The 12820-nt window shown below is 40.8% G+C and overlaps 2 protein-coding genes across 2 annotated transcripts in view; one reads left to right on the top strand and one right to left on the bottom strand.

Moving 5' to 3' along the window:
* The first annotated feature begins 2798 nt into the window (after window positions 1–2798).
* Window positions 2799–5056, top strand: LOC122075834 (F-box protein At1g10780). The gene is made up of 4 exons (XM_042641003.1): window positions 2799–2969; window positions 3447–4213; window positions 4305–4585; window positions 4699–5056. The coding sequence occupies exons 2-4, from the start codon at window positions 3475–3477 to the stop codon at window positions 4933–4935; spliced, it is 1257 nt and encodes a 418-aa protein (XP_042496937.1). The 5' UTR covers window positions 2799–2969; window positions 3447–3474; the 3' UTR covers window positions 4936–5056.
* A 1637-nt stretch (window positions 5057–6693) lies between these two features.
* The window catches only part of LOC122075282 (transmembrane emp24 domain-containing protein p24delta3-like), an 83314-nt gene continuing 77187 nt past the window's right edge, over window positions 6694–12820 (bottom strand). The window contains exon 4 of the mRNA XM_042640255.1: window positions 6694–7107. Coding sequence (XP_042496189.1) covers window positions 6963–7107 — 145 coding nt within the window. The 3' untranslated portion in view covers window positions 6694–6962. The remainder of the gene's footprint in view (window positions 7108–12820) is intronic.

The following is a 12820-nucleotide window of genomic DNA, read 5'->3' as shown; positions in this document are numbered from 1 at the left end:
TTTTTTAATGACTCATTCAAGGGCTAAGGGCTAAGAGTGCTGAAACTCGTAATCCAAGGTAAAACCCTCCCACAGCCCCCCTGCAAGCTGTTGCACTTCCCACAACCCGTGAACCTGAATCTCCCTCTCACATCTTGTATACATCTTCTCCTCATCTTTGGAAAGTGATATTGAGACAAGAAGAATTTATAGGAGAGCATAGAATAATTGAATGAGCATAGATGGCATAAAGTGATAAAAAAGCAAATCAAATTGGTTGGGAAAATGTATGTTAGGGAATATGAAGGGTAAAGGGAGGAACCGGTTTTTACATTGTTCTTTGAATCGTATATTATTGTATTTGAATCCAAACCTATCAAGAATCTCCCTAGAGTCAAGGTTGAGACTCGATTTGTGTGGAAGGTTCTTAGCTGAACTCTTTTAGACAAAGAACTCACCATTTTTTGTCATAGGAAAACCCGAAAGAGAGTTGAACTCACAACCTTCATCCTTGCGAACTAAGAAAATCGCTTAGGTGATAAAGTACATATACTAGGCATTAGCCACAAAACTCTAAAATGTAAATGGGGTTCATCTCTATTAATACAAACTTGTTATGAATTAATAAAATTGGCTCAACCTTGCATATGGAATATTTAGGGAGGGGAAAAACTTATTTTGGCCTACCGAGATGTACATGATTGGGTTGTTCTATAGCATCGATTTGGTATACTCAACAAAAAGAAGGAGAAAAAAAAAAAAACTACCCACTAACTAGTGTGTAGATACACAATGGGTGTGAAAATGCCACAATACCCTACGTTAAAGATGCTCACACAAGTCTGTTAGCCTATACTTGCATTTGCGAGTAGTGTTCTCTTGCCCCCCATTCCCCCCCCCTTTTTTTTTTTGCTAATGACGGCTATCTAGGCCTTCGGTCTGATTAATCCCGTGGGCCCATATTGACTCCACAACCGCATAGACCATATCATACTGGGGTTGAATGAAAACCATTCAACTTTCACTAAAAGTAGTGAAGAGCACAAAACACTCCCGTGTGAGTGGCCCAAAGCGTGTCTAGTAAAAAAAAATTAAAGAAAATCTATATGGAATATGAAGAATTTTTCTAGTGTGTGTGTGTAAATAGTTTTGTAATTGCAATCCTAACCAAAACACTTGCCATCCAATAAATAGAAAAGAAGGTTAGGTCTTGGAACATTCAAATTTATATATATCAGCCTCCATATGTCCGAATTAGATGATTCAATAACAATTTTTCTGTATATTTTGCATATTTTGACTTGATATGAAAATCATGTACAATATTGGATGACAAAAGACTACCTCTAGTGTAAGTTCCACTCAAACGAAAATGGAATATGTTCTTCCAATGAAAGAACAAAATGAGTTCATTTCCATAACAAATTGGCTGTAATAAAATAATCCGTCATTTGGTTTTACAAACAAATTTATGGGATAAATAACCACTTTAATCAATTTTTTTTTAGGGGAGGTATTTTGGTAATTTTACATGAGCAATTTTTAAACATGTTAGGAGTATACAAAATTTCCTAAATCTATAAATACTAAGTCTCCATGCCTCGAGGGACTCACATCAACTTCTGATCAACCTTAGGGGGTGACAAAATGAGGTGTCTACACTCCTCGTTCCTTGACCCACCCCACCCCTCCAACACCACCCTCACTTGCTACTATTTCAAACCACTTTTGGTTTTGGAAGTGGACAAGGCCACTTCTTCCACCACTGAAAGGAGGAAAATCCTGCCAAGTTACTCATTTCATATTTTGCAGGCTTTTCCTCCTTTTGGTGACGCATGTAAGTGGATCGATAAGGAGATCGATCTAAAGGTCAAGACGGAGGGTAGTTAAGCACATTATTCACAAGGATCCTAGATGCGACTAGGATGAAAAGGACAAGGTGGTGAGTCGCAAGGGTGCATGCAATGGTTGCAAGAGGGCAAGAGTGCAAGAGGGCAAAAGGGGCAGAGGGGTGGCGGGTGGTAGGCTAGATGCGGGAGTGGGGGTGGGGTAAGTGAGACTATGAGGGCTTTTAGGATGGGGTTGTTGAAAGGGTTGCAGAGTAGGATAGTTGAAGAGTTCAAAGACGGACAAGTTTTAGGAGGAACTCCGATAGAAAGAGAGGTTCTAACAATAGGAAGGGGGCGAGTGGTGGGAGTGTTTAGTGGGCTACGGGTTGATGGGTGACACAAATGGGGCCTATGCAATGTGTTGAAAGGTTCAGATCTTTTCCCCTCTCATCCAATGATTAAGAAGATGCCAACATAAGAAAATGTGGGAGATTCTATTCCACCTTGGCAGCTTAGAGAATCTTTTCCCAAAAAAGGTAAGATAGAAGACATTGGGATTTGCCCATAAAATTTCAGCCGACAAGATTTATCACATGGTACATCAATGCAACCACCAATTGTTTTGGGCCTTAGATTGCCAATTCACCCAAAGCGCTTCCAATAAAGAATAACGTAATTCAGAGCAATTATAAAGTAAGGTAACACTAAGGTGGTGTGAGGACCACGGACCATGAATAACCCCAGGCATTTCACCATTGGATCTAGTACCGTTTGAGAGAATGGTCTAGTTGGACGGTTGATCAACTTTCCTTTAACCCGGTACGTTGTGATGCTACGCGGTAAACGGTCGAAAATTCAAAAGTTCGAAAGAAAACGGGCCAGGGAAGGTTCACCGCTCACGCCCGTTAACCCTTTGAAGAAAAAGAAGAAAAAACCCTCACTTTTTTGAATTTTAAAAAACGCGAGGCTGCGCGCGCTTCTCAAGTCTTACCTTCTCGAGTCCTGATACCCAAAATCTTCTCACCTCTTTCGAATTTCAAAGCTTAAATTAAACCATCTCTCTCTTTTTCTCTCTCCACAAAACCCATCAAAGCTCCGAGCTTAGATCTCTCTATGCTAACTTCTTCAAGACCCACATCACTCAGAAAGCTTAGGCTTCTTGTAAGTCTTTCTTTACTTCCTCTGTTAGTCGTGTTCTCTCTTCTCTGAAACATTTTGCTTGAAGTTCATTCTTCATTTACTTCCAGTTGATTCTGTTTTCTTAGTTTTATAGCTCAGACCGAACGAAATTTTAAAGCTTTTGTAGAAGTAGATTTCCCATTTGATTCGGGTTTAGTCTCATCTGGGTTGGTACTGAAATTTTACTCTTCACATGGTTTGCTGAGGATTATAATCTCAGGTCAACATTTTTCAAGTTAACTTCTTTGGGTCTTTTCTAGTATTTAATCATTTGATTCATCTTCCCGTGTTAGTTTGAACTAGATCTTGATTGGTAGAGGTGTAGATTGATTATATTTGGTTCAGTTTCTTCAGCTTGTGTTCATTGATTTTGCAGTTCTTCAGATTCAAATTTCTTTAGACAATAGAAGGAACTTGTGATATCCCGAGCTCCTAATTGAAATTCTCACTCCTTTGTAGATTTCCAGTTTGATTGTGTCCTCAAAGAATGGACTCTCTTCCAGATGCTATTGTCCATTACATTCTGTCTCACATGAATAATGCAAGGGATGTGGCCATCTCTTCTTGTGTCTCTAAGCGCTGGAAGGAGTCAATGCCCTATATTCGAAGCCTTTACTTCCCTCGCAATTCCTTGGACAACAACAATGGAGAAGACTCAGATATTATTGTGGGCCGGATGATCTCTTCCATTGTACGATTAGAAGAGCTTGTTGTTTACTGCCCTTTCTCCAGTGCTGGCCTTGCCGCATGGTTATCGAGGACAAGCCATTCTCTTCGGCAACTCGAGCTCCGAATGGACAATCTTACTGAGAAGCAGGCTAGATTAGAGGGCCCCTCCAAGATGGATTGCATTGATTCTGCAAGGAATCTGGAGTCACTCAGGCTCTGGGGTGTCCTCATGACTCAACCTCCCAAATGGAGGGGATTCAAAAACCTTCACACACTTGCAATATGTGGAGCAAGATTGAAGGACAATGCTCTCTCTGGTGCAATTAAAGCTTGCCCAAATCTGATCCATCTTTCACTACTTGGGTGTGATGGGCTGAGGTCGGTTACAATTGAGTTGCAGCATTTGAGGGAATGCAGGTTGGATTTTTATGGAATGGGGAATTGCTTCCTCACTCTCAGCTGCCCAAACCTTCAAATGCTTGATGTCCAAGGTTGTAGTTGGATTCGAGCTACCCAGACAAATTGCTTGACTAATCTTTCAATATCCAATAGTGCAGGTAATCTTCAATTTAATTGAATTAGAGAACTTGCTATTTCCTTGTTATAGTCAATTGGAACTTGAAGATCTACATGGTTGAATGTATTCAGGTAGAGTGTATAAGGTGGATTTTGGAAAGCTTGGGGTTCTAGAATCCTTGTCCATCAAAGGGGTTCAGTGGTGTTGGGATGCAATCACTACGATACTACAATGTGCGAGCGAAGTGAAACACCTATTTATGAAGGTCGAATTCACAGGAGATTTTGACACTCTGCAACCCTTTCCTGAGGTTGATTTGGTTGAATTCTTTAACAGTCATCCTAAACTGCAAACCTTTGAAATGCATGGTGCCATGTTTGCTGCTTTTTGCCAGAAGAACAGTTTAAAGAGTGTAAGTTCTCACATTCAATTGAAACATTAGTTGTTTTCTATACAAAGGAACCAAAAATTCTGTACCCTTTATTGGAGACTAATTAATTGTTCATTTAATTCTTTTCCTTATAGGTGGATTCAAGATTTGCTATCCCATACTTAGAAGATGTGATAATCACAGTGAGGTCACCACTGAATGCAGAACAGAAAATAACTACTCTAGAGTCACTGGTGAAACATGGAAATAATCTGAAGAGGATGGTTATAAAGATTCTCCAGATGAAGAATTGCCATAGTAGTGCAGATGATTTTTTTGAGGAGATTTGTCGGTTCAGATACTTGAACCACAAGATAGTTAGGATTGAATGAAGCTGCTGCAACAAACTCCTCAATCCTTGACACGTCAAATTATTCTTGTTGCTACTAATTGAAACTGTGATATGCTGATCTCTTTGATTTAATTGAGGAATCTGATTATTTTTCACCTGAATAATTTATTCTAATCCTTTAATTTTGTTTTGTCTTTCCAATTGGAGGAAAGTCACCCATACTAATTACCCTGGTCCTCTCCAGTGCCTCAGTGCCCTCCGTGCACATCAGATGGTTGGCAGCATACAGGCATGCACCTATGGCCTTCGAATGTGCTCTGGGTGCACTGGTGCACCTCGTGTTTGGAGATGTAGTGTCTGCACTCTATGAAGTCTGTTGTTTTGGCTGATAGTGCACAAGATCCCTCGTGGTTGTTGGCAGGGACCTTAATGAAAGTATTATTTGTTTGGGCAAGACTAGGTGCCCCATGGAGGCGTTTCGACAGTCTTTTTGTACCTGCCTGAGATGGATAGCATTCTTTTTCTATATTTGTTTTTGGGGAAAATGATACACTGGTGGGCAATGGAGTCTCTCACCATTGCTGTGGCATTTCCTATGTTCAACACTGCTGTTGCACTCTTAACCATTGCCCTCTTGGCATCTCTCCTTAAGCTTCTAATAAGCTCCACTGGTCTCATTGTTGAGAAAACAATTAATCTTTGCCCTCTCCCTCAATAAATTTGATATTGTCGATTTCCTGCTTCAAAGGTGGTCCCGAGACTCCCGACAGAGCACACAGAGAAGGTGGCTAGGGTAACAATGTGGAAGTGGTGGTGCCGTGGTGGCCATCAGAAAGATCATAGAATACGAGCTGGTCATTATGGGGAAGGGTCGGTTCTCTGAAAGATTTCAGCACTTGATCTGGCTATTCGTCATGGACAATAGAGATCAATGCAATGAAACAGTTCTTCCCACATTAGGATTTTAGAAACTCTAGTTCTCACAACTTGAAGAGGGTAGAGTATCTGGCCGTGATTTTTGGCAAACTATAAACCTTAGATTTAATTGTTAGTCAGCCTTTTTAACCCTAGTGGATGACATGAACATACTACGGCTGTTGCTCTATTGTCAATTCAGCGCTATATACTCTTTATTAAGGCCTTTATAAGAGATTGATTGAAATGCTAGCCGTTCTTGACCGGAAAAAGCAACAAGGCATGGAGATTGATTCTGCACTAGAGGAGACGTAGAAGCAAAAAGCTGAATTGCCTTAGAAAAGAAATCTCTGAAAAATCAAAGAATTTCAAAGAAAGCTGAATTGTTGCTATTGAATTCAAATAATTTAATTTCCTTTGAATTCAAAGTTCCAATAAAAGAAATCTCTTGAGAAATCTGACTTGCTATTGAAAAGTATGGGCTAAAAAAAAAACCGCCAATCATGGGTTAAAAGAGCATAAAAATCCTCTCCGATGAGGCAGCAGTGAGACTCCAATGGCTGAGGTGTATGCCAGAGCCCTCCTGCCATTGGATTCTCACTGCCACTCACTCATCAAAATGGCCAAATAAGCCTCTACAATGGAATCAATGGGGCCATAAATTTCATTCATGATAAATTTATGATTGTGGGAGGAAAGAAAGCTACCTAGTGTTTCCCAGACACAATAGGGGAAAATGACAACCCTGCCCCTCCACACTGGATGCGTGTGTGCTCCCATTGGCCCCCATGCTGGCACAAGGGCCACGCAACCAGGTAGTATTCTCTCCCCCATGATTGTATTATAGTTTAGAACAAAGAAATTTCATTACATACCCGACCTATATCCAAAGAGAAGTTACCTATCACATCATGTGTATAAGAAAGTGAGAGAAACACTAGTCTCAACAAGCTCAACTGCAGCTGAGTTTCATACCCTTGATGCATTTGCTGTACCTAGTGCATATGCTAAATTCAACCAAATCTCGAACGAGGCCGGATTTTCTACCTATTTCCTCCTAACATTGCAAAATTAAGGTATAAAGATAAATAATATTTCAATCTTCTTTCATTGTTGTAGTACTGCATCAGGAAAAATAAATAGTTGGGGAAGTTAAATAAGCTTCTTCTTTTGGAAGAAGTGCTTCAAGTGCCACAACTGCAAAGCTGAAACGCAGATGCAGATACCCAGGGATAAGATACTGTACCATGCCACCCTGGAGTTGGTTATTTCACTCACTGACCTCATCTCGGCTTCCCTGCAAGAACATACATAAAAAGAAATAAATAAATAAAACAAATGTGCAGGGTATCTCCAAACTGGGTCTGCCATGTTATAAACACCCCGTTTTGGGTATCGCTGAAGACTAGATATGCTGTTGGCAACTAGCATGGGAAGTTAAAATGACGAAAGGTGCTTGTAATATAAGGGAAACGTCTCATAAGGCCAGTTGATTCTATATTTGCATTGTATAAAATAAAAAAAGAAAGGAAAAGAGTGACCAAGAGCTTGTGCTCACACTCAAATTTCCAAGGTTGCGTACGTTCATCTTTTCAGTGAAAGGGAGAGAATGAAGCTCCCAGCCATGCCAACCACCAGAGTTCAGAGAATCATGACTCAGCCAGAGCTCACATTTAGATTCGAGAGCTTGAGTGAAGTCCGGAGATTCAAATATGGGTTCTAGGTTGTCAAAGAGCCATCTCAGGGCTGCAACTTGGGGATGTCTTGGTTTGGCAGATGAAGCCGATGCTGCTGCCATTATTGTCATAGGAGTCCGAAAGGTTGTCCAAGAATCCATGGGCAAGTAAAAAGGGGATATAGTACACCAGTGAAGCTACATTGGCAAAAATGCCAGGAGAGAGAGAGCTTGAGAAGATCAGAGATCACGCCACAAATATGCAGAGAAGGAAGAAGATACAGAAACTAGTTGGACTTCCCCTCTTGTATTTTTAGTTCTCTCTCTTTTTCAATGTTGACTTTGCAAAAACCTCAAAGCCACAGTATGGATAGGAGTATTGGCTGCAATTTCAAGCCTTTCTAGAATATCTCAGGGAGATTTTGGGTTTTGCATTTGGGCAATTCCAAGGTAGCCTGGTTGCTTTCCAGGTTTTCTTTGAAGCATATTCAGAGAGACCTGAGAAGTTTCAGAGCTTCTCATTTTTTTTTTTTCCACAGTTTTGGTGGTGTTTCTGAGTTCCTCTATTGTTTCCTTTAGTTTGGTTCGTTTTTTTTTTTTTTTTTTTTTTGGGTGTTTTTGGGTTTGTTTTTAAAGAAAAAATAGAAAATTGCAACAGAGAAAAGAATAACAAAAGACAAGCAGAGATTTGAAGATCTGAAGAACAGATGAGCTTCCATGATGGGGGCCTTAGGGGAGAAGGGAAAAATCACACAAAGGGGGAGGGGACGAGATTCACACGACCAAGCATAACCACAAAGTTCACCCAAATAATTAATTCATCACTCAATTCATTCTCCCCATGTCCATCGACTACACCCAATATATAGAAAAAAGAAAATTGCATTGCCACCCCCTGAACTTTGGTCCTCATTCAATGCCACCCCTTGGACTTTTCGAAATGTCAAAGCCACCCCCTAAAAATTCAAACAATTCCAAATCGGTCCTTGCCGTTAGCCGACCGTGTTAAGTGAATGAAAATCTACTAGTTTTTTACAATATACCCAAAACACCACCACCTATTGTGAGAGGACAATATTGCCCTCCCTTTCCTTTCTTCTTCTAAACGCACTCACTCCTCACTCACTCATACTCATTCGAACCAGAAGGAAGAAGATGGAAAAAAACCTGCAACTCGATCATGCGATTCCCCTCCGGTGTGCGATTCTCAGATAGAAAGCTGACTGGCGTGCGATTCCCCTCCGGTGTGCAAACCGGGAACTTTGTTCCCTTCAATACTATACTCCCATTGAATCTTTCTTATCTACAAGCATCTAAAACCGCGGAATCAATTCGAATTGGAGCCCACTAGATTGTCGTAATTCTGGCAGCCATTACAGTTACAGCTGAAGAAGCAACATATCCATTGGAACTTGGAAGTTGGAAGTGGGAACTAGGAACTGGGAAGGCAAGATCTTCCTCAACAGTCAACATCAACATACCCAACTTAGTAAAATTTCTAGATATCCTCTGATTGTAAGATCTTTCGACTTCTGCACTTCCTTTTTTTTTTTCACTACACATTGGTCTGTGGCATGGGTCTTGTGGCCTTCCCATCTCCGCACTCAACGCATTAACTTTTGAAGGAACTCTACTCTCTCTCTAGTCTCTACTGTAATACTGTTATAGTGTTATGGCTTAAAAGGGTTGGTTATAAGTTTTTGGAAAAAGGTTTTTAGAGGGTTCTTTCAATTTCCCATTAATTAAGGGCTTCATTGCGCCAACGCACTCTACCTATCTGCACAATTAAACCAACATTGAATGGTTTTATCTTTCTGGGTCTCTCTCGTCAAGCTTCAGAACACAAGATCAGGATCTGGGCTCTTTGGAAATCTTTTTCTGTAATCCAAAAAGTGTTTAGGGTTGCATTTTGGAAAACCAAGTTGTTATTATTATTGAAGAAATCCGAGGTAGAAGACTGCAAATTCTGGGTCAAAAAGGGTTTTCCTCTTTCCGAGCTTCTTTGAGTTTGTGTTGAAGAAATATATGATTTGCTGTTAATTCAGCCGTGCTTGCTGGGTTGTGGAGAATGTGCTTAATCTCCTCGGCTTTGTCTCAACGATAGTACTTGATTTTTTCCGTCTTCTTCCTTCTTGTTGTTCGGATGAGTATGAGTGAGTGAGGAGTGAGAGGGAGAGTGGGTTTAGAAGAAGAAAGGAAACGGAGGGCAATATTGTCCTCTCACAATAGGTGGGGGGGTGTTTTGGGCATATTGTAAAAAAAACTAACAGATTTTCATTCACTTAACACAGTCGGCTAACAGCAGGGACCGATTTGGAATTGTTTGAATTTTTAGGAGGTGGTTTTGACGTTTTGAAAAGTCCAGGGGGTGGCATTGAATAAGGACCAAAGTTCAAGGGGTGGCAATGCAATTTTCTCTATAGAAAATAAAGACATGAAATTAGAAACTCTACTAACATAGTATCTAGCCCAAACTAGGAAATAACCGTAAAAGGAAATTAATGCAAAAGAAATAAATCCTAACTCTTACATTCAAAATTGGAAAATAAAAAGCATGAAATAAAATAATAAGTAACTACTAATTTTATTTCCAACCCTTGTTGGACCAAAACCCTGGGTTGGACCGGTTCTTCTTGGCTTCCAAAGCCGGTCATGCTGGTCCAACCATGTAAGGACAGCCGTATCTGCATCAACTCTCTTCTGAAAAGTAGGAAAAGGACTGAGGAGACCGTCTGAAGGAACACGCTAAATGAGGAACAATCCCACCATCTTCCTGAGCTTAATTTCAGGGAGATCTTTGGCAGGATGAAACTTCAGAGTCTTGTTGGCATGCTTGAAAGCATAGGTATTGGCATAGCCACAATGCTGTACTTTCTTGTCAAACAACCAAGGTCGACCAAGAAGGATATGACACACCTTCAGAGGGAGGATGTCACATTGGACTGTATCCTTAAATCCACCAATAGAATATGTGACCAAACACTTATCTGTGATTTTGATATTAGTGTTATTCATTCAAGCAACCTTGTAGGGATTTGGATGTGGCTCTATCTTCAATCCCAGCTTACGAACAACGTCTTCAGAGAAAACATTAGTACAACTACCTCCATCAATGACCAAGGTTAACAACTAGCCATTGCACTTCACACGAGTCTGGAAAATACTACTGCGGCACCAATCTTCATTATCAGTGGCTTTCTGAGTGGTCAACACATGACGAATAACATAAAAAGTATGTTGGTCTTTATCACTGAGAGTGTCATTGACTTCACCTAGCGCACGCTCTTCTCTTAAATCAACTGTGTCAGAATCAAGTTGCTCTTCAGGAATATATGGTATAGGAGAATCTTTATCAATAAAAGCAACCAAACGGCTGGGACATAGAACACTGATATGTCCAAATCCATGGCATGAGTAGTACCGAACTGAAATTTTGTTGCATTAGAAGGTTTATCTGAACCACGCCGAGGGGGTGAGTATGGACGAGTAGACCGTGAAGATGACATTTCAGAAACATGTCGAGGTGGAGAATACGGCCGACTAGGTTGTGAAGATGCCATAGATGTAGCACTAGCCTATGGTTTGCTAGATGACCATTCTTAGGTAAGAGGTTGTTGCAGCATCGAACTATTTGCACGGCGTCTTTCATGGTAGGCAATCGACTAGATGCAAGGGCAGCACTAAGTTGAGGGTGCAAACCATTGCGAAATTGTGCCACTAATACTTCTTCATCACACTCAAAATTAGAATGAGTGGCCAAATAATAAAATCTCGCAACATATTCTTCAACGGTCAAATTCTCCTGTTTCAACCGTGCAAACCTGAGATGCATGCGTTGCTAGTAATCAGAAGGCAAGAATCTCCAGTTCATGACTTCATGTATTTCAGCCCAAGTAGTGACTAAACCAATGCCTTGGGTTCAGTTCAGTTGTGTTGCTTGATCCACCAGACTCAGGCCGTGCCTTTCAGTTTGGCCTCTGCAAATAGGATCTTTCGGGCCTCAGTCAACCCATACCATTTGAAGAATGTTTCTAAGTTATGAATCCAGACAAGGTACAATTCTGGATTGTTGTCTCCATAAAAATCAAGGACATCCAATCTTGCTGCCCGTTCTTCTCCATCATCATATCTACCAGTACCATATGGTGGTGGAGGAGGTGGTGGTGGTGGTGGTGGTGTATGATGTGGTGGAGGTGGCGGTGGCAGTGGTGGTAGTGGTAGTAATGGATCCTGTGGAGTGTTGGAAGAATCCCCAAACTGAATGGGACTCTTTCCTTTATCTGCTGCCACCAAACGATCAATAGAAACTTGCATAGATTCCACCATTGTCTTAAGGGACGTGACAAAGGTAGTGAGAACATCAAATTTTGTATCAGTTTCTCCTTCATAAGGGTTCAGCTGTTGAACAACTTCACTATTGGTTACCATGATGATGATTAACAAAATAGCACTCAAAGAATAATGGCAGAATAATAAATAACTCCTTTTTTTTTTTAGGGATGGCAAAACAGTAATTAAGTGACGCACCAACAATAGGATTAACAAGTAAGAGCAACTCGTATGATGGGGAAAGGGTATTCTTGGAAAAAAAGGAAAATTAGGATATAGGGGATCAAAAGAAATGGGCAAGGGCAGTACGGGTAATAAGCAAAAGTAATTAAAGGAAGAAAAGAGAGATTAGAGGGGTGGAGGATTTTCATGTACCGACAAAAAAGAGTGAAGAAACCCAATAAATTTCTTCTCTGGCAAAGCAAACAACGGGCTGGCTTGCACCGCTGCAACAGAGGGAAACTAACGAGAGGAAGGGGGAGGAATTCCGGGGAGTCGGCAACCAAGTTTGATTCTCTCCGTTTCTATCTCTTCACCCTCTTCTTTTCTTCTTCTTGCTCTTTCTTCTCTCCTTCTGCTGCGTCTTCTTTATTTTTTTTTCCTTCTCTGGTTCTATTTTTCCACCCTCTTGCCTCGTCTTCTACTTCTATTCTCTGTCTCTCGCTTTCTCTTCTCTTTTCATTCTTCTGTTGTCTTTGTTTCTTGCTGCTTCTTCTCTTCGTCGACTTCTATCTCTCTTTTTTTTTTTTCCACTTGATAGAACCCTAAAATAGGGAAAGGTGTCGAAGGAACTTTTTTTTTTTGGTTGTCGGAAACAGGAAAGAGGAGGCGGTGGTTTTTTTTTTTTTTTTTGTGAATCGAAGGGAGGGAAAAAGGAGGGATTAGGTCTGTTCTACCGAGACTAAACAGAGAATGGGGAAGGGAAGGAAGAAGGAGATTGGTGATCTTCGGCTTTGCTACCAAATTGATGGGAGCCTTAGGGGAGAAGGGAAGAATCACACAAATG

The sequence above is a fragment of the Macadamia integrifolia genome, chromosome 4 (assembly GCF_013358625.1).
Source record: "Macadamia integrifolia cultivar HAES 741 chromosome 4, SCU_Mint_v3, whole genome shotgun sequence".
Lineage (NCBI taxonomy): Eukaryota > Viridiplantae > Streptophyta > Magnoliopsida > Proteales > Proteaceae > Macadamia > Macadamia integrifolia.
Note: the sequence above shows the minus strand (reverse complement) of the source record. Positions and strands in the feature narration are given on the sequence as shown.

What these genes read in the sequence shown, in the direction of transcription:
- LOC122075834 (XM_042641003.1), top strand. Translation starts at nt 3,475, where the DNA reads ATGGACTCTCTTCCAGATGCTATTGTCCATTACATTCTGTCTCACATG. An exon ending in TTCAATATCCAATAGTGCAG is followed by an intron (nt 4,214 to 4,304) that starts GTAATCTTCAAT and finishes GAATGTATTCAG; the next exon opens with GTAGAGTGTATAAGGTGGAT. An exon ending in AGAAGAACAGTTTAAAGAGT is followed by an intron (nt 4,586 to 4,698) that starts GTAAGTTCTCAC and finishes TTTTCCTTATAG; the next exon opens with GTGGATTCAAGATTTGCTAT.